At 46.1% G+C, this 20,731-nt stretch overlaps 1 protein-coding gene across 4 annotated transcripts in view; it reads right to left on the reverse strand.

The window, feature by feature from the left end:
- Positions 1 to 1,453: 1,453 nt before the first annotated feature.
- The window catches only part of UQCC1 (ubiquinol-cytochrome c reductase complex assembly factor 1), a 93,561-nt gene continuing 74,283 nt past the window's right edge, over positions 1,454 to 20,731 (reverse strand). For 3 of the 4 annotated variants that reach the window (XM_079128334.1, XM_079128333.1, XM_079128336.1), the window contains 3 exons: positions 18,357 to 18,434; positions 12,187 to 12,300; positions 1,454 to 9,024 (listed from right to left, as the gene is read on the reverse strand). In XM_079128334.1, the coding sequence (XP_078984460.1) occupies positions 8,890 to 9,024; positions 12,187 to 12,300; positions 18,357 to 18,434 (327 nt within the window). In that variant the 3' untranslated portion in view covers positions 1,454 to 8,889. The remainder of the gene's footprint in view (positions 9,025 to 12,186; positions 12,301 to 18,356; positions 18,435 to 20,731) is intronic. The other variant, XM_079128335.1, reaches the window with a different exon arrangement.

Genomic DNA, 20,731 nt, shown 5'->3' on the forward strand with positions numbered 1-20,731 from the left:
GATGGGCAGTCAGAGTGCCCAGATGGCTTGAAACAGGCAAAGCTACCCAAAAGCTAGAGATGAGGCAACAGGAGGTTAAGAGTTCAAGGCTGGCTTGAGCTGAGTGGTAAAAGAAGGAAGTTTTCAACCAGTGTAGAATGGTAAGTAGGGAGTTCCAGGCTGGAGGAAGGAAGGTGGAGGCTGAGGTATAGGGAAAATTGCTGCTAGGACAGCCACTGGAGCCACACTGAAGAGCCCCAAGAGCCTCTTGAAGATGATGGCATGGAAACTAGGAGGAGTCCTGAGCACTATTTTAGGATAAGTTAGGAAATGTCCCTGAGGGGGAAGTGGCCCCAATCACCAGCCTCCCAGACTCAACCTGGATGGGTGATTCACTGTTCACTGAGTGCCACACAGGTCTCCAGGAAAGCCACTATTCTGAGTTATCTCATCCTGATACACCAAGGGGCTACCCAGGGGCTGTGGTGGTATCACTGGACTGAGTCAGACCCCATGCTTGGAGCGATGGCTCTGTTACTTAATGGAAGAGCTGAACTTCTAAGTCATAGGGGCTTAACCTATAAAATGGGATCAAGAGTTCCTCCTTCTGCAGATTGTTCTGAGAGATAAAGGTGCTGATCTGTGCCAAGCTCCAACAAAAGTAGTTGCAATAGCTCAGTGCATGCTGAATTCTAGAGTTTTCCAGGTTGTGAAAGGTGCCAGCGGGACCACTGCCTCTGGGATGTCATCTCTGACTCACCCAGCTCACAGGAGGCAAGGTCCTCTGTCCCTCTGGACGCACATGCATATGTATGAGCATTCATACCCCCTCTGGAATGCTGAACATTTGGGCAACCACTTGCGGGTTGTGCCACTAGTGTTTCCATGAGAGGAGGAACTCCCACTCCACTCTCTGGAAGAGAAAGCACAAAAGGAAACTTCCTCTTCTGCATCCATACTTGCTCCTTCCTTCCCAAAGGAAGAGGAATGATTTGTCTGATTGGTAGTTTAGGGAAGGAGCCATAAAAGACTTAAGTCTTTCTTGATTCTCCTTTCTCTTTCTCTGCCTCTGGTTGGTTCTGCTGTAGTCAAAGGTATCTCATTCTTCATCCACCTTCTGGGTAATCCTACAGAGGAGATCCTGCCCCTGTAAGGGACAGGTCTGCCCTTTCATGGGTAGGCAGGATGTTTAGTTGTGGGAGGATGTTAGCTAGTCCATTTGGTTAGTGAGTGACAGCTATGTTCTCCAATCAACTGTTAACAGTAATACTGATGAAGACTTTTTTTTTTTTTTTTTGAGAAAAAGGAAAAAGAACTTTTATTGCTTTGATAGAAAAGGAGAAATAAGGGAAATTCTGTCCTAGAGGAGTCCCCCCATCAAGGGGAACAGGGAATTTTTGTTTTTAGTACTTGGTATTGAACATAGGGGCACTTAAACACTGAGCTTCCTTAGTCCCCCTCCCCTTTTTAAAAAAAATTTTGAGACAGGATCTTGCTAAGTCGCTTAGGGCCTCACTAATTTCCGAGGCTGGCTTTGAACCTGCAATCCTCCTACTTTGGCCTCCCAAATTACTGGGATTACAGGTGTGTGCCACCTCACCTGAGAACAGGGGGTTTTTAAAGAAGTGATTCAAAGGCCACATTGCTCATGATCTCTGTCAGGAGTTGTAATTCACTTGTTAATTTGGAAGACAGTCATTTCTTAGATCATCTAGTGCCAACCCCAAGTCTGAATTACTTTGTTCTGTGATTGGTGTGTGCTCAAGGACAGATAACTCTGCCTAGGATGGGGAAGAAAGGTAATCCTGTTTCCAAGACTAAGGAGGGGAGAGATTGGGAAGGGGAGAGAGGAAGAGAAAGAACATGTCCATTTTAAAAATCAGTTGCAGTGGCAGAGCAGCAAGGGCTATATTCAAAGCATAAAGTGGACCTGTTACCTTTCCCCACTGTCAATTTCTACATTCCATTTCTATGGAAAAATGGGCTATGGCATCTCTAAACTGCTTTCTGCAGAGAAAGGGTAAAGTTGGGGGAAGTGACCCAAAGTTCTTGTTCTCCATCTGCTGGGGCATGGACAGTTAAGGGTATTCATCATCAGGGTGGTGCAGAGGTCCATGGTGGCAGTTGGCAGTTAACCGGGCAATGCATATGTAGGGCAGGGATCATGCAGATGGCCAAGGGTGTCATGACTTTACTGTGTTCCATTTCCTTTTTCTTAAAATGTATTAAGATGTAGCAACCCAAACCATTCAGGGAGAGAAGGAAAGAGTTCCCCAAAGCAAGAGGAGCTTTGGCAGCTGCTGGGACAGTCCCTCAGTCCTTCTCTTTACTCACAGGAATAGCTCCTCTGGTTCAACCCAAGGCGAACTTACCCATCTCCAAACTCTCCAGCAGTTGGCTCTCAACAACTTTGCCAGCCACCTTGCATTCTCAGCATGGAAGTGGGGTTGCTTGGAGTACCAGGCCTGCCCAAGAAAGCCGGAGTTGGGGCTGCTCTTGGGTCCCATCTGGGTCACCAATTTGTTATGGAAAGCGTGGTCCTTTTCCCCAATGCCAATCCAATAATGTAGACACAGTTTTGAGGAAAAGGAAAAAGAATTACTATTGCTTTTCTAGTAAAGGAGAAACACAGGGGACTCCTATTCCAGAGGCTGTGATTCTAAGGCATCTGTCCTAGAATGATGTCGCATCTGTCTCCTGTCTTATTTCCCAATCCATTCTGAACTTGAGAGGGGCAGACATTATTTACTAGACGCTTAGTCCCCCATTATTGATGTAGCCACCCCTTCCTACCCATCCTGTCTCTCTCCCTCTCCCCAACCCACCCAACATGGATTTAATGCCTACTTTGGATTGGCACTGTGGTCCCAGAGATGAGTAAGAGTTCGTCTCTGCCCTGGAGGAACTCAGTTTAGTGGGGAAGTCAAACTCATAATTATAACCTGCAGATTAAACTGAGGTATAAACTGATGTTTGGGGTTCAGAGCTCATAACTTGTTCTAGAACTTTAGAGGAACCATGTTCCCATACCCTCAGCTAAGGTACAGCCCTATGGTAGGCTCTTTCCCATATAGAGTCTGGAAAGTGAAAGAGCTCTCCTGGCTGTAGGGAGAGGGAAAAAGAGGAAGAGGAGCAGGTCAGCACAGGCTTGGGGGTTCTGGTTCCAGGAAGTGAAGCCTGGAGTGAGACTTCTCAAGGCTCAGCCTCCCATCTGTCAAATGATGGCTGTGCCTTCTAGTGCTAATACTTTAATCTACCAGTGTTGACAACACAGGTCAATCCTTGGAGACTTGCTTCCTGGAGAATCGCTGCCAAGATCTCCAGGGTCTTTTCTTCTTACTCTCCCTTTCAGAAGGGAGAGCACTCTTGATCTGGGTGGGTTCTCGGTCCTACACTCAAAAACCTGGCTCAAGGGAGGCCCCTGGAAGCCACAGAAAGCCTCTGATGGGTGGTTAGCATCAGGGCAGGGGTGAATGGGGAGAAGGGCACCTGATAGGGCAGGCAACCCATGACAGATACAGCAGGGAGAAGGCTGGAAGTGGGCAGGACCAGGCCTAAGTACAAAAATTCAAACACTTTGGAGCTGTCCTGCTCCCTGCCCACTAACCTGCCAGCTCCCTTCCTTCACACATTAGTCCAGTGATTGACAAATTTTAGATACCTTGGGCATCAAGACCAGCTGGCATGAGCTGTCCCTTCCCTTCTGGGCCTAGTCTTTCTCCCTGCATGTGTTCTTCCAATATCTGGCCTCAGGAAAAGATTCCCATCTTCCAGCCAGGACCAGACTTGGTTCTTAAGACCAGACTTCCATTTCCACAAGATTCTGATAGCAAGAATCCCTGACATTCATGAAATTCCCTACCCACCCTAAGTGCTTAACTTTTTGGGGTTGGATACTGGGGATTGAATCCAGGGGTGCTTAACCACTGAGTCACATCCCCAGCCAAAATAATGGGAGTCCCATTATTTTGATCAGGGACCCCCTAAGTTGCTGAGGTTGGCTCTGAACTGGTGCCCCAGCCTCCTGAGCCACTGGGTACGCACCATGGCACCTGGCAAGTGCTTTACATTTAATTGAACTTCTCCCTACCTTCACACATCTTCTCTGGGTTTTCACCTCTTTCCTAAGACCTACCTGGTTTTTCCTGTTTCTTCTCAGCTAGCACATCCCAAAATACCAACAGTTACTGCCATACTCTGCCTTCTTCACTACTGAAGTCTGTATTCTGTTTAGAATCATGTTTCTGGAATAGTCAGAAAACCTTAAGCTCGCTGGGGCTCATTCCCTGGTCCCTACTCTGCAGCAGGCCCAACTGATTCCTTCTGGAAGCCACCCCCAAACCTCCTGCTCCCTCCTGTGAGTGATTCTGCCTCCCTGTCCTGGTTGCTGGGTTACCCTCCCCTCTGGGAATTCATGCAGATTCATGATTTCATGCATCCTTTCTATGCTCCTTGTCCTTCCCAGGGTATCTCTACCACCTAAAGTTCACCTCCCACCAGCTTGGTTCCCCATGCAGGTACCCCAATGTGCACCAAAAGCAATGGGGTAGAACTCAAGAGACATGTGAGTGTTCAATTCTCTGCGGGGTTACCTCACACCAGTAAGTGTGAACCTGCTTCCTTACCACATGGTGGGGAGCAGTCCCTGCCCTGCCCTGCCCAGCCCATAGGATGCTGTAATCACCACTTGGAAAAAAACACAGTGCAAACAGGATTCTTTTCCAGCCTGTCTTTCACCAGACAGCACCACCCCTGGCCCCAGGGGAGCTCTGTGACTGTTCCCTCTTCAGGCACTTTGAGCAGAGGGGAGTTTTTTTCCTCTAAGATGTCTCTGGGATTTGAACTTTTCTTTGGATTCCTACACCCATCTCCCAGGGCCTCAAGCTCGACTCCCTTCCTGGCTGGGCTAATCCATCCAACACACCACTGTACATTTCGGCTCCGTTAAGCCTCAGTCCTTAGGGAGAAAGCACCTCCCTGTTGCCTGTCAGATGGCATGGTATCTAGCCAAGCCCACTCTGGGCCCCCTGAACTCTGCAACCTTTCCTTCCCTTAGCAGCCAACTCCACTGGTCCACTTGAGTCTGAAGAGCTTCCTGTTCCATGCCTTCACCTGGGCAGCTCCTTACTTCCTGTTTTCCTTTCCACCTCCCTAAACCCTGTCCTGACTGCCTTCAAGGCTTTCCTTTTTTCTAACTTCTTTCGATTTTCCCAGTTAGCTGTCTATGCGCACAAACCAGCCCATGTGACTAGAATAATGCTTTAGGTTTTTTGTTTGTTTTAACTTAACTAAAGCACAACTGCCCCATCCTCCCTCTAGAATTCCCTTCCAGAACTAAAAGCAGAGGACTTGGGTGTCAGAGCCACACAAGTCTGCACTGCACGCAGGGTAAATCTGGGCCTTCCACCAGTTGTTTCCCTCAGCTGTAACATGAACTTCATACTTACCCCCACAGGACTGTCACTGAGGATTAAATGAGATAAGTGAAAATACCAAGCTGCGTCTCGCACAGAGCAGAAATTTAAAAAACAGCAGCCGAAATGTAGCCTGGGCTTTAGTATCAGCTTGCTGTAAGAAAGGAGGCTGGGACAGCAGGGTTGCCAGTTCAGAGCCAGTTTCATCAATTTTTTATTTGATTTATTTATTTATTTTTTGTGGTGCTGGGGATTGAACCCAGGGCCTTGTGCATGCAAGGCAAGCACTCTACCAACTGAGCTATATCCCCAGCCCTCATCAATTAAAAAAAAAAAAAATTTTAGACAAAACCGAAAGTTTGGAGGTAGTGTTCACATTATTGTTTCTCAATTGCAAATGTTTATAAAACATTCTTCTCCAAAGAGTAAGGAAAATGTGTTTTTTTGATGAATTAGCAGACAGACTTTCTTTTTGTGACAATAGGAACTACATAATCTTAAGGCTTTCCCTTTTCCATACCGGGCTGCCAGGAAGCTCAGAGTAACAGGTTTTCTATTCAACTGCAGACCTCCTCACTGACTTGAGGGAGGCAGTGTGGTCTGGAGAACGTGCAGGGGTCCTGGGGTCACATGATGTGGGCTGAAGCACTCTTGGATAACTCTCTAGTCCTCTCTGAACCTCAGTCTCCTCAGACATGGAAAAGGGACCAAAAAAATGATAAGGATAACAACTATTTACAGGACTGGGTGAGACAATGCATTTAAAATATTTTATTCCAAAAAAGTCATGAAAGGTGATGATTAGCAGTCTAGGTTTTCTATTATTTCCCCTCTCTTCCCTTGCAATAGTAATGTGCAAGGGAACTTCGCTTTAATAGCTTTAGTTTTATCATAAACATGTCTCTTAATTTGCTGTGATTTCCCCCTGCTGGAAGTATAGACAAATAAATGACAAAATCATTCCTAAAAAGCAATCTCCCTGGAGGCAAGAGATCATGTCCTTCTCTTGTTTTGTATAATAACAGTTTACATTAGAAAAACATTTAGCTGGAGTTTTTGGTTTGGTTCCTATGCTAAAGCAAAAGGAGGTGCTTAATGCTTTAGTCTTACTGTTTGAATAAGCAGAACTGTAGGTCAGACTGAGAATGGTCTAGGAAGGGGATTTTTTAAGTTGGGCTTGTACTGATAATGACTGATGATTTTAGTCATTCATTAATTTTCTCATTTATCAAAGTACGCACAGATGCTGGGAGCCAGACACTCTACTCTGCTGAGCACTGGGAAAACAAAGGTGATCCACACCAACATAGCATCCACTCTGCGTGGAAGCAGCTCACAAGGCGGTGTGCGAGGTGGGTGTGGAAAAAAATCATCTCATTGTGGCAAGGGAGGTGCTAAGTGAGCAGAGGACACGGTAAGGAGTCCTGAAGACAGTGTGCCTGGGCCTGAGGGAAACAGGAGAGGTGACATTCGAGGAAACTTGGGATTTCTTTAGTCAGCAGTGGGAGGGATGAGTTTAGGTGGAGGAAAAACATGATGTGGTCCCTTCAGGGAACCCCAAGTGGTTCCATTTGCTCAGGGAAGAAATGGGTTAGAGATCTGTAAAGACAAGCTGGAATGGAGAGGGGTCAAAGAACAGCCTGAAGCCTCCAGGTCACGTCACTTGGCTTTCTTCTTGAAGGAGAGACAGACTGGCATCGGGAATATTTGGGACATCACACACATGACAGATCCAATCTGGCTCTTCCAAACATTGCTTGAAATGTTATGAGTTGCTGTGTTTGATTACTGAATCCTGTGGATACAGGCTCTGCAAGCAGGGACCATCAATTTGCTGCTGGAGGGATTCAGCTAGGGCTTGCATGATCGTAGGCCAACGTTAAGAAGGGCAATCAAGTTCTGGACCAGGCTGACCCAAATGACCTTTAAAGTTCCTTCCCAAGCTGAGGTTCCAGGATTCTAAAGCAAGCCCGGTAGCTAAACTGATGCTGTGAGCTGGGATCTGTGGCTGGGGAGTTTCTGGGCAGCAAATGGGTTAATGCTCAAATAACTTTTATATATGAATTAATGTGCAGAGTTGGGAGCCAAAATCTGTTCCATTAATTTTTCCATCCATTCCAGGAGCAGTTAGGTACACACAGTAAAGTTTATTTTGGTGCATGGTATACTTCACTCCATTAAAAATAAATTAATCAGCAAATTCCTGCCCAGCTCAGCTCTGGTTTATGTAAATAGTGCCCAGCTGTAATGAGTTACAAGGTGTTATTATCTCACACACACAGGAGGCTTCACTCTGGAGCTCTGCTTGCAACAAAAGCATCTTAAATAAACCAAGAGAAGGCGGTTTGATTTGTAATGTTTTCACAGAAGTGGGATATACCTCACCCGTATAGAGTTTCTTTATATGACTCACTTTATAGCAAGTTCAGTGAAGAACGTTTGATGGGGGAGGGAGGGGCCAGATGGTTCCCCGCCCTCTTTTTTCAATTTAAGAAAATCCCCCAAAAAATGACCCACACTCCAAGGGAGGAGGGGAACTGGTACTCCAGTGCTCAGACAAGGTGGCTCTGCAGCGCATAGTCCAGGGTTGGGAAAGGGGTAGAGAGCTGAGCATGGGGCTGGTCCTGGGATGGAACAACAAAACCAGGAAGAATGTTCTTTTTGCCCCCATATTTTACATAGGAGGCCAAGAGAGGAAAGACAGCATATTCCTCGCCCAGTTCACTGGGGGTGACAAAGGGACTTTTGTTCTCGAGGTCTCTTTAAAAGTGACTTGGGATGTTATAAGCCCCTTGGCCATCAGAACTCTCCTGGCTACTAGAGGATGGCCTGGCAGGCTGTCATGGTTAGAGAGTGACACATCTCTTGGAACCAGAGCCATCGGGGACAGCAGAGACCCTCTGACCTCTCCCCTCTCCCTGTCTTTAACTGAGCTGGGGGTGCTCCTTAGCTTATGGCATCCAGCATCTCACAAAAGTTCCCAAAAGACCCTGGAATAAAGAAAAGCCATGGCAAAGATATGTCTGTTTCTTTTAATGGCCAACTCAACCCTATGGCTCAAAGCCGGAGGACAGAGTGTGGCTACCCGTCTCAATCCAGCAGCACTGCAAACTGCTCTGAGACCACAGCAAGCCCTTGGTAGAGATAACCCCTTTCTAACCTACCCCAATCCTTGCTGAGCCTCTCGGAAAAGCTGTCAGCCACACGTGGTGCTGGAAGGACTTGGGGAGTGTGTGCTTCGGGAGCTCTTTCTTGGGGCTCCTCTTGAGGACACCTTAGAAGAGCTGGGGATTCTCCCAACACTGTATACCCCTACCAGATCAGACTCTGGGGCACACTAAGAGGAAACAACATAAATGGAGCCAGGTATTTGACAGTTGCTGTTCAAAGGTCAGTTCAGGCCACTTTCTGCAGGTTCCTGAGCCAAACAGGCACTTCTCTTGCTGAGATTTCTCAAAGCTAGCTGGCCAACTGTCTGGAGGGACTAGCCAGCCCCTCAGAGACCCTCGTCATTATAAGTAGGAGCATGGGGCTTCAGGATGCTCTGCGGATTCTTCTCCACCAGAGGGCGCCAGTTCACCTCCCCTGTCAGAAGCAGATCCTCTCCGTTCATGGAGTCCAGGTACTGCATCTGCAGCAGGAAGAGCAGGGATCAGAGGAGAGGGACATGAGCTAGACACACATAGGTGGCATAAGGAATCAGCTTCCTCAAGGAGAAGAAGGGGATGGAGTCCAGGGCTTCAGACCATCCAGCCCTCAGGCTAAGCATCTCTGATTTCCCAGATTATTTCATTAAGGAGATTTGGAGAAACAAGTCTCTGGGAGAAGCTCCTTGGAAAGATTTTAGGTAATTCCCCATCACACCTCTGAACCCACACACCCCAATGACATTTCTTCCCCTGCTGCACTCTCTCCCTACAAAGTTCCTGCAGGCTAGAAAGTCAGTCTGAGACTTCCAGAAGTCCACCCCATCCAATGCTGCTGGGATAAAAGAATTCATAATTCTACTCCTTCTCAGTGATGGTACTCAAAGTAGCCACTTCCCTTCTCTGAGATTTATGTTCCCTCATTTGAGAGGGGACAGAATGTGTACCTTCATGGACTCATGGAAAGATAAAGGCATCTGCACAGAGCTGGCCACCCAAACTGTCTTTTTGCTAATACGTATGCCTCTCATCTTCCAGTGGGCCTGGCTACTACTCAGTGGGCCCAGTGGGCCCCATCTAGGATGGGTTGGGGAGTCTGACAAAGCCTGACAGTTCTGCTGTTAAGATGGTCAGCATCCCAGAAACACCCCTGTTGCCCTCCTATGACTTTAACCACTGATCCTCAGTGTTCCTGCTGAAACTGGGGGTGGGGGGGACCAATTGCCTATCCTTCTGCTCCCCACAAAGGACAGCTGTTCTGACATTTGGAGAAAGTGATCATGTCCACTTTGGGCTTTCTTCCATTTGTACCTCCAGCCCATCTGGTATGGAGACAGTGAGCTTCAGATGCCACTGCCCTGAGCAATGCCAGGCCCCTGAATGCTCTCAGACCTGCCCAAGGACTCTAGCTGTACAACCCTCCCTGTGGAGAGGGAACACCTGTGATGCAGGATGGAGAGCTGCAGGGGAAGGGGTCAGGCAGTTCTGCAAGAGACAGGTGAGCTAATGAGTGGCTAAGTCTCAGGAGGTGAAGGCATCTCTGGAGAGTCCCCAGCTGCCTGCTAATAAGGAGGGCTGCAGATGGGAAATGCTTCCAAGTGGACACCAACAACTCCCATGAGAACTAGATCAGAGCAGGAGGCAGCATTGGATCTAGACAGATGAGGCTCCCTTGGGGGAAAGGAAGGACCAGGGCTTAATCTTAGGCCTAGGGTTATATCCCTCTTCCAAGAACTCATCACCCTTGACCCATCTTCAGACTGCTGATCCTTGAATTCAACCCCAGCCTCTGAGATGTACTCTAGGTTTAGATTTCCACATGCCCTGTGTCTTTTCCAAGAAGCTCAACTAACTGAACTGCCATCTTTCCTAAAGTCCACTCCTCTTTCTAGCAACTTCATTTCTGCCCCTAAAACTACCACTTTGCCCATCTCCTGAGTTGTAAACCCCCACATGACCCAAACTGGTTACCAAGCAGCACCAGGGGTAGGACTGGAGTCTGCTCAAGGTCCAGCTCCCTGGTTTTACTTGATCCACTTGGGCAGAACATACCTCTTTCTTGGGTCTTCCCCAGCACTCTGTCTACCTGGATCACACTGCAGACTGACTTACTCCAGGACTAGCCATGACTGACTGGCTCCTCAAAGGCAGGACTGGGCCTAATTAATCTCTGCTCTCCCAGAACAGGGCCTGGCATGGCAAGGCTCAAAGGCTTGCTGACAGACTGGGTCCCCATCAAAGCTCCCTGCTTTCCTAAGGGCCCCATCACTGTTTTCCTGACTTTCACTGGGGCTGTATAAGACTTCTATATAGGGACATTGGCTACATCAGCCCCTTCCTTTGGGGTCCTGGAGAGGTCCCAGCTGTGCCTTGTCGTAGCCTCTGGCACATGACCACCATGGCAGATGGAAAAGTTGGGTGGGTCTCTCAGAAAACAGCATTTGCTTTGCCAATTGCTACTCCTGTCTGAGGGCGAGTCCAGTCAACAATGAGAGTCTCAGAATTCTCTGTGGGTGGAGCCCTCTGGCCACAGTGCCTTCTCCCTGGCTCTGACAGATTTGAAGAATGGTCAAACAGAAGTCCTAGCTTCTGGGGTTCTCTACCCTCTAGGTCTGAAAAGCTTTAGTATGTCACCTTTCTAGCAATCAACTAGCTACTCCTGTTGGCCCTGACTGCTCAAGGGCTGATAGCCCTTCCTTTTCCTGATTGTTGGAGATGTGAAGGCAGTAGATACAGGTGAATACGAGAACAACTGGGTGAGGCCCCTTCAGCCCCAGGGCCAGGTCCATGAAGCAAAGGTGTGACTCATGGACAACCAAGTTGATGAGCTGTCTGGAGCAGCTGAGGCCTTTAGTGGTGACATGAATCACCCAGCTTGGGGTCTGAGGCCAGCTATACAGGTTGACTCACTGACAGACCCTGGAAAAGCCTCCATGTTCCTCCTCCCCCTTGTCATTCATTCCACTCAACTAGAAAGTCTGAGTTTCCCACCTTTATAGAATGTGGGTTCAGGTGAATCAAGGAGTTACTTCTCCACAGCCTTGAGAATGCTGTGTAGTAATGCAGTCCTTGCTGTGGAAACTCTGGTGTCAGCGAACCCCAGGGAGCCAGAGAGGTGACAATCTGAAGTGAGGAAACCCTGCTAGACAGTGCAGAGTAGCCAGTGGGAAGACTCTGGGGTGTGTCTGTGGAATACGGCTTAGAGCCTGGTCCTGCTAGAAGGCAGGAATAGGAAATGAATCCTGTCTCTAAGTGGGTACAGAAGTGGGCTACATGGGTGGGCCACTATGCCCCATGCCTGTAGGTATCTTTCAGGACTGTGAGCCAAGCATCTAGTACAACACCTGGTACACAGTAAGCAATACAATACGTAGTGAATGGATAACGACTACAAAATTCTGAAAGCAGGAGGTTACTCAGCACCCTTCCTTCTCTATCACATTCCCTGGGTCCCTGGCCCAGTTCACAGCTGGACACCCATAGGCTGCTGGCTCCTCATCAGTGCCTGCTGCTCACACAGTCAAGTCAAGACCTGCAGACAGGTCTCTGGCAACTCAGCCTCCCATGTTTCCCTAAAATTCTAGCACCCACAACGTCAGGAGGACCCACTTTTCACAAGACTCTGCTGGAGGGTGAGGGGCACCCACCTGTTTCCTCACATATTCTACCAGTAATTCAAGCTGTCGAGGGTCTTCACATTTCTGGTTGAAGAAGGTTCTCCAGAGGGCAGCAGCCAGCCCATGATCATCTGAAAGGATCCCCTGGAACATAGAGTATAACAACTGGTCTTCCAGAGAGCCATGATACAAAAACTGGGGATATTGTGAACACAAGAGCAAACAAATAACTGGTTTGGAAGGACCTCACAGAGGCAGCAAGAGGGGAAATGGGGCAGCTACACCACAGAGCTGGAAGGGGTCTTACAACAGCAGCCAGCCCGACCCCTTCACTTTGCACAGAGGAAAAACCTAGGACCCAAAGGGGACAAGTCACTGGCTGAGATGATGCAGAGTTGGGACTCACATCTGGCTGACCCTCCCAGCACAGTTCTTCTTCTCCACCTCACCATGCCTGGACCAGGCAATGTTTGAGGGCCAGGAAGAGAAATGGTAGCAGCAGTGCCTGTGCTGCTGTTCACAGCATGGCTGGCAGTGTTTGGAGCGTTTTCCCAGGAATGGAAGTGGGTGTGGACAACACCTTGCTTAGTCCAAGGGCACCCTTCTATGAGGCAGCTTGTTCTCTGGGAAAGGGAGCCAGGAACCTTGCCTTCACTGTCACCCATCTCTGGGTTGGCCATGACTGGCCCAGCCTCTCCCTAAGTAGAGGAACAGACTGTTCAGCAGGATTGACATGGGCCACAGAAGGCCACCAAGGGCAATGTGTATGCATCTGTGTATGCCTGACATTGCCTCTCCTGGCACAGAGAACTCTGCTGGGAAGCCTAAATATCAGAGGCTAATTAGAGCCATTTTCTAGCGTAGATCTCTAGGGGAGGGAGGGATGAGGGTGACTGAGGGAAAGGCCCTGGGAAATTGCTCTGTCTGGGTGCCAATATAGTGTGTGGAACCAAAGTGCTGACTTGGAGTTGAAAGGCTGGATCAAGTCCTAGTTCTACCATGCCAAGCTCAATGGTGGTGGCTAAACCTGAGCCTCAAACTTCTCAGCAATTAAAGAGATGAAAATACTTGCTCTACTTATACCATCTTTGAATTATAAAAGATAAGATAATGAGCCAGGCATGGTGGCACTCGCCTGTAATCCCAACAACATGGGAGGCTAAGGCAAGAGGATCTCAAGTACCAGGCCAGCCTCAGCAACTTAGCAAGACTCCATCTCAAAATAAAAAATTAAAAGAACTGGGGATATAGCTCAGTGGTAGAGTACCTCTGGGTTCAAAAAAATTTTTTTTTAAATAAAATAATGTAAAGGCATTTTTAAAGTGTAATATATTGAATACAAGCACTTAGGAGCATGCTGTAGCTTGCAGCTGTGGATACAGTCAAGACAACAGCAGGATTTGGAGCCACTGTCAGAGTTCAAATCTAGCTCTGAAGCTGGGTGCAGAGGCGCACGCCTATAATTCCAGCACTCAGGAGGCTGAAGTGGGAGGATCACTTGAGCTCAGAAGTTTGAGGCCAGTCTGGGCAACACAGCAAGATCCTGTCTCAAGAAAAGAAAATAACAAATATAGCTAGCTCTGTTATTTGAGGGCTGTGTGGCCTCTGAAAAGCCAATAGCCCTTCCTGAACCTCAGTTTCTCCTGAGTTAAACAAGAATAATTCCCATCCCACAAAGCTACTGTAAGCATTAAAAGACAATGACTATGAAAGGCTCTGTAAGTGGTAAACATTGCAAAGACCCAGGGGCACTTATTCCACGTTATATGATGGTCTGGTCTCTTGGGCACTGTGGTATTTGAGGTCTGGCTCCAGGCCTGCTGCCAGGAAAGGCCATGTCCAGTGTGGGGAGCTGACAATTTGGTGGAAAAGTATTCCACCTGCTCTGGACACTCTCTACTAAAAACCCCAGAGTCCCACAGCTGAAGATTGTCCTGGCACCAGGGCTCAGTCAGGAAAACCCACTTCTTTTGGCAGATGGGAATAGGGGCCAAGGACAAGCTCAGGCATATCACCATTCTCCAAGCTATTTGCTAACGCAACACCCTGCCTTCGTCTAGAGTGCCCTGGGCACAGGCTGGAGTGTTGCTGGCAGAGAACCACATGCATGATATGTGGAGGACTGGGAATGGGAGCGGGTGTCACAGGGACTTGGAGAATTTGCAGAGCCCAGGACAGGAAAATTCTGGCAGCCATGGCCTGCTACAAACAGGCAGCCTCAAGTGGTAGGTGAGATGGCTGGGGTAGGAGCTCCTGAGCCATCAGAGGAAGACTCAGGGCCTGATAACAGTGCTAAAAACCTGACTGTTGCAGATTATCAGGGTTCCTTCACACAGACAACTCTTAATGAGTACATATGCCATGCAGCACAGATACTATTACCGCCATGTGAAAGATAAGTACTGAGGCTCAGGGGTAGGCTAGCTAACTGATGATAGAAGTAGATCCAGTCAGCACTGCTGAGGTCAGGTGATGGTGCTGCCTCACTCTAGGCATGATCCAGTACCTGGAACACAGTGTGAGTAATCAGAAAATGGCTGATCACATGCCAGACTGCTAGTAACTCAGTAAAAACAAGACTGGTCTGAGAGTGCAAATTTCAAACAGAAAAGGAAAAGGGGTGCACAGGAGCATTTGGTTGCACAACAATTTTCCTCATGACTTCTTTCCCTCACAGTAAGAAGAGAGTATCCTTCAGGAAATTAAGATACCCAAGTAGAAAGAAACTGAGAGGAAGTCAAGGGACTGTCCTGGCATTAGCAAGTCTGGTTAAGGTGATGGGTTTAGAGTGGCAGAGTTTCCCTTGGATGAGACTGATTTAACACCAGACTGATGCTAAGAACAGAGTACAGTAACCTGGGCTCAGTTCTCAGGGAGCCTGCAATCTTAGTGAGAGGGACAAAGCTAGTGCACATCCAACAGCAGCACAGAACAAAGTCGGAAAGAATGAACAAAAGCTAAGCTGCATAGTAGACCTCAACCTGTGTACTGCACAGAGCCTTCTTATTCTTCAGCCTTAGCTCTAAGACTTCTCATTTCTCTGTTATTCTCTATCACTGAATTCCATTTGTAATTAAGACATTTATTTACTTGTTTACTTGCTACTTGTTTACTGTCTTGTCTCTCAGTAAGAGAGTATAATTTTGTAGGAAAGAGTCAGACCATGTTTGCTTACTTCACCAATATATTCCCAATGTATGGTAGACACCCAATAAACACATGCTAAATGGACAGGAATGTTGAAATGTGGAATCAAAACACAAGAGATCTAGAGAGGTCAGGGGAAGCTGTGGAGACATGGGCCTTTAAGAATGGGGAAGATATAATGCACACCTGTAATCCCAGCGGCTTGGGAGGCCAAGGCAAGAGGATTGTGAGTTCAAAACCAGTCTCAGCAACTTAGCGAGGCCCTAAGCAACTCAGTGAGATCCTGTCTCAAAATAAAATACAAATATGGGCTGGGGATGTGGCTCTGGTTAACTGAGCCCTGTGTTCAATTCTTGGTAGCAAAAAAAAAAAAAAAAAAAAAAAAAAAAGACTGGGGAAGATGTGGAGAACTGCAGGACACTGTAAGCAAGAGAGAATATTAGTACATTAAATATATACAGAGGGCTGAGTGTGGTGGCACACACTTATCATCCCAGCCACTCCGGAGGCTGAGGCAGAAGGATGCAAGTTTGAGGCCAGTCTGGACAACTTGGCTGACTTCAAATGCTGTCTCAATAGAAAATTTAAAAAGGATTGGGGATGGCATGGTGGCCCACAGCTATAATCCCAGTGACTTGGGTGGCTGAGGTAGCAGGATCACAAACTTGAGGTCAACTTGAACAACTTAGTGAGACCCTCTTCTCAAAATAAAATTTTACATGTTTATAAATGCACATACACATATAAATAATATAATATATAAAATATGTATATTTATATGTATTATATACACACATATGTAATATATACACATATGCATATTATATATACATATATATAATTCATATATTTAAAGGCTGGGCTCAGTGACCCATGCCTATAATTCCAGCAACTTGGGAGGCTGAGGTAGGAAGACCAAAAATTCCAGGCTAGCCTCAGCAACTCATCAAGACATGAGGATGAAGCATGTTAGAGCACACTGGGTTCAAGCCCCAGGAATGCACCAAAAAAATTAAATCAGAGAAAAAAAAACCACCCCAGATGACTTGTGATCTGGCATAGTCAGGTAAAATGGCTCTGCCACAGGACTGGAACAGACACCATTCAGAGAATTTTTATTAATACTGATGAATCAACTGATCAATAGACACCCAAACAAAAGCTAATAGAAAGTTATTTTTTTCAATGATAAGCTTCATTCTTTGCACACACACACACGGTAAGGTTTCTGAAATCAGAATCCATCTCATTTAGCAACCAATATGCACCAGGTGTGGTGGCATATACCTGTAACCTCAGAAACTCAGGAAGCTAAGGAAGGAGGATAGCAAGTTCAAGGACTGCCCCAGCAACCAAGTGAGACCCTGTCTCAAAACAAAAAAGATTGGAGATATAGCCAGAAAACAACTAACATGCACAGATAAGCAATGTTTCTCATTTCCCACTCTGTGGTTAAAAAGCTCATATTAAACTACAGATGTGTATATAGTCTAAATTGCTCTTTTATAAATGAGGATAGCTAGTAGGTCAGCAATCAGGAGACCCTAATTTAAATTTTAATTAGTCCCATGGTCTGAAGCAAGTCATTTGACTTAATTTGGGGGCAGTTTATCTTCTGGTTTTCATTCCTGTCTTCATGCTGATAACACTTCCTGCAGCCTGAACTATAGTGCCTCACTTTCATCCCTTTGTGCACTTCCTCCCTTCCTTGCTATTCACCTACTGCATGCCAAACACTACACTGGCAACAGAAATATACATACATGGTAGGTACTGCCACCTCCCAGAAGAAATCTCCACCCAGCCAGGGTGACAGTTAATACTAATGTAGTAAGAGCTGTGAGAATCCAGGGAAGGCAGAGTGAGCTAAGCCTGGTGAAGGTCAGGGACCACTTTCCAGGAGGGGTGATGCTTGCATTAAATCTGGAGGTAACCATGAAATGAGTGTAAAGGCACATGGTTTATCCCCCTGCCCGCCCCCAAAAAAAAGGTCTGATGAAGCCTGGTGGTGTGTATCCAGGTGTTCATTACACTGTCTTTTAACTTTTCTGTGGGAATCGGGGGGCAGGAGATGAGCTAGGTACTACAATATGGATGAACCTTGAAGGCATGCTAAGTGAAACAAGTCAGTCACAAAAGGACAAATACTGTGAGATTTCATTTATATGAGGATCCTAGAGTACTCCAATTCATAGACAGGAAGTAAAATGGTTGCCAAAGGATAGAGGAAGGAGGGCATGAGGAGTCAGCGTTCAGAGCTTCAGTGTGGGAAGAAAAAAAAATTCTAGAGATAGAGGTGGTAATGGTTGCACAACCAGAGGAATATACTTAAAGCCACTACTCTGTACATTTAAAATGGTTAAAATGGAACATTTTATGTTATGTATATTTTACAATAAAAAAAGATGAGATAGGTCTAAATGTTCTGATGTAGAATAATGCCCAAGACACATGGTTCAGTCAAAAAAGTAAGTTGCAGAATAGTGTGTATAGTGTAACTCCCATTTGCATAAAGGAGAAAAAATGTGCTTATTTATGCACAGATAATATCTAAAAGGACATCCAATAAGCTATTAAAGAAGTTTTCCTCTGAGGCAGGGAAAAGGGCAGTAGAGAAAATGGGGTCTTCTACTTGCTATTTCAACCACTTATGAAGAATTTCATAAACTTATAAAATGAGTATGTATTGCTTTTATAATAAAAGCAAAACAAAACAAAAAAAAGTATGTAATTTGTCTGGCAGACCAGGCTGTTTACACGAGAATGTCCCTCTCTCTGGGAGTAAATGGAGCTGAGACAGTGTCTGACTTGCCTTTGTCTGTCTATCCAACACACAGCAGGCACTCAAATACTGACTGCTTGAAGATTTGGCCACATTATGTAGTGCCTCTTTTCCCAAGCACTGGCAAAGCAGTCAATGAGATGAAGAAATAGATACTAAGCCATAATGACAGTCAGTAAACATGGTCCTGAAGCTTCCTTCAGATGCTCTCATTCAAAGCCTTTGTTGGGGGAAGCCACTGTTCTGCCCAAGGCCTGCCATGTGCTCTTACCTCATCATATCCCAAGATTGCTGCATAGAAATTATTTGTCATGAGGATCATGTTCTTCTTCAGGACATAGGAATTAACCTACAAAAACAAATGGCAAAAACAAAAGTATGAAAGAAAGGATAAAAATTCAAAAAAGTATGATCTTAGGCTCTTAGCTGTCACAGACTGTTAGAACAAAGAGAAAGTAACCTTAACCAAGTCTAACTGCCAGTCCATTTCCAATTCCCTCACCTATCAGAATTCTCCCCGATTTGCCAACTTCTTTTAGGTTTTATCTCAAACTACAAAAAGCAGTCAGTTTGATGAATGGACCCCCCAAGTACACATCTGGTTTTGTGCTAGATAATATGAACATGAAATGTTAGAAACGGTGTCTTAATTGGAGGAGCATAGTCTACTATGGGAAAAGAGCATTTAAAAAAATATCACTGCAAACTGTTGCCTCAAACCTTATTCCAGAAGTGCTAAGAGAAAAATGAATTTCAGAGCAAATGACTTCTTGTTAGGGATGAGAGTGGACCTGGGACAAGGAGTCTAAGGGAAGTGACAGGAGATGGGAGGCAGAGGAGAGGGGTCATTCAAGGCAGGAAGAACAAGGTGCGCAGAAGTGAGCAGCAGGAAAAAGAAATGCCGGGGAAGGTGAACGGGCAGGAACACTGGAAAGGTATGTTGGCGTCAGATTAGGAAATGTTGAGGACCACTCAGAAGAGCTTGCCATGATCAAAGACAAAAAGAAGGAAGCTGTCAGAGGTGGGAAGAGGAGGCAGAGGCAGGACTGCGCAATGGTGAGGAGTAAGGAGGGCCTCTGAGGATGTGGACAGGAAGGAAGAATGATATGGGCAACTTGAAAGCAGTAAGACTATTAATGTTGAGAGACTGTTTTAGAAAGGCAATTCCTGGGATTGTAGAGACCCCAGGAGACTTAGGGAATAGCCAAGGGCACCTTCTGAGCCTGGAGTGCAGTTTTCAATCAGGTGAAACTTTGACCTCCAGGCAATAAGTAATATGCTTGAGGGCAAGGTCCATGTTTTAGTCTTCTCTGAGATCCCAGCAGAAAGCTCAGGGTAGTATGTAACATAGCGTAAGGACTTACTATTTAACCTAACTGGTCCTAACTGGTTTTAGAATCCACCAAACATTATTTGTAACTTATAAGAAAATAACAACCCTCTCCACAACCATGTAAACCACAATCTCCATTTACTGAGCACCTGTTATGGGCCAGGTGCTTTATGCACATCATCTCCTCTAATCCTCACTAGAAATCAGAGAGGCAGAAGTGTTACAGTTCCCTACAAGTGACTACCTAAGGGACTCAGGGAGTGAAATGACTTGCCCTAGGTCACACAGCAAATTACTGATAAAACTGGGATTAGCACTCAGGTCATTCTGAATACAAAGTCCATTCTCCTTACATTCCACAGAGGAAATGCACATTTCCTCTGCACATCCAAGAGGAAATTTTTACTTTGGATCACAAATTGAAAGACTGAGAGTGATTTTATCCTGTGGTTCATAACTAGTCTCTGAAGAAGAACAGAAAAGGCAAAAGGATTTGGATTTAGAATCAGAAATCCTGAATTCAAGTCACAGTTCTACTATGTACATGAGATGTGATCTTAAGCAAGTAAAATAACCTCTCCAAGTCCATTTTCTTGTCTTTTAAATGTCCTGCACACACGGGTTATTTTCAAGAGCAAACAAGTTAGTGTGTATTCATTCATTAATTTAATTTAACAACATATGCTGAAAGCCTTGGTAAACTGCAGAGTGCAAGGAATTATGAGTAATACCTTCTGGTTTGTTTATATAAAATTAAAACCAGTTCCAATACTTTATAGTCATGGATAATATTAAAAAACGAGAAGAGAATTGTGAAGTTCAAGGCTGGAAAATGTGAGATTGGTGGCAGAGGGGGGTGGAAAACACAACCTTTCCCACCACCTTTAACCCTGATGGCATCAGCCAGTCATCCTGTGTGTTCTCAAAGCACTATGTACACTTCTCCCCCTGGCTACACAACATGATTTAGAGTTGCTTATGCACCTGCCTCTCCCACCAAACTGAAGTTACAAGGGTCCTAGGAACTGTGACTGATTAATCTCGGTACCCCAACAGGTGGTCCATGGTCGATGCAGGGTGGGGCTCATACAGGTATGCTGTTAATCGAATCCTTACAAGGGTACCACTCATAGCATGTTCGGTTTAATGACACTGTTACTTTGTTCTGTTTTGTTTTTTGCTACTGAACAACTTCCATGTTTCTAAAAATCAAGAAATATACTGCCAAACTTCTACTGCATCGTCTTCCAAATGGACTGGGGTAAAAGAGAATCAAGAAAACATGCCAGAGCTAGAGTTCATTCCTTCTGGCT

The sequence above is a fragment of the Sciurus vulgaris genome, assembly GCF_902686455.1.
Source record: "Sciurus vulgaris genome assembly, chromosome: 2".
In the NCBI taxonomy this organism is placed as follows: domain Eukaryota; kingdom Metazoa; phylum Chordata; class Mammalia; order Rodentia; family Sciuridae; genus Sciurus; species Sciurus vulgaris.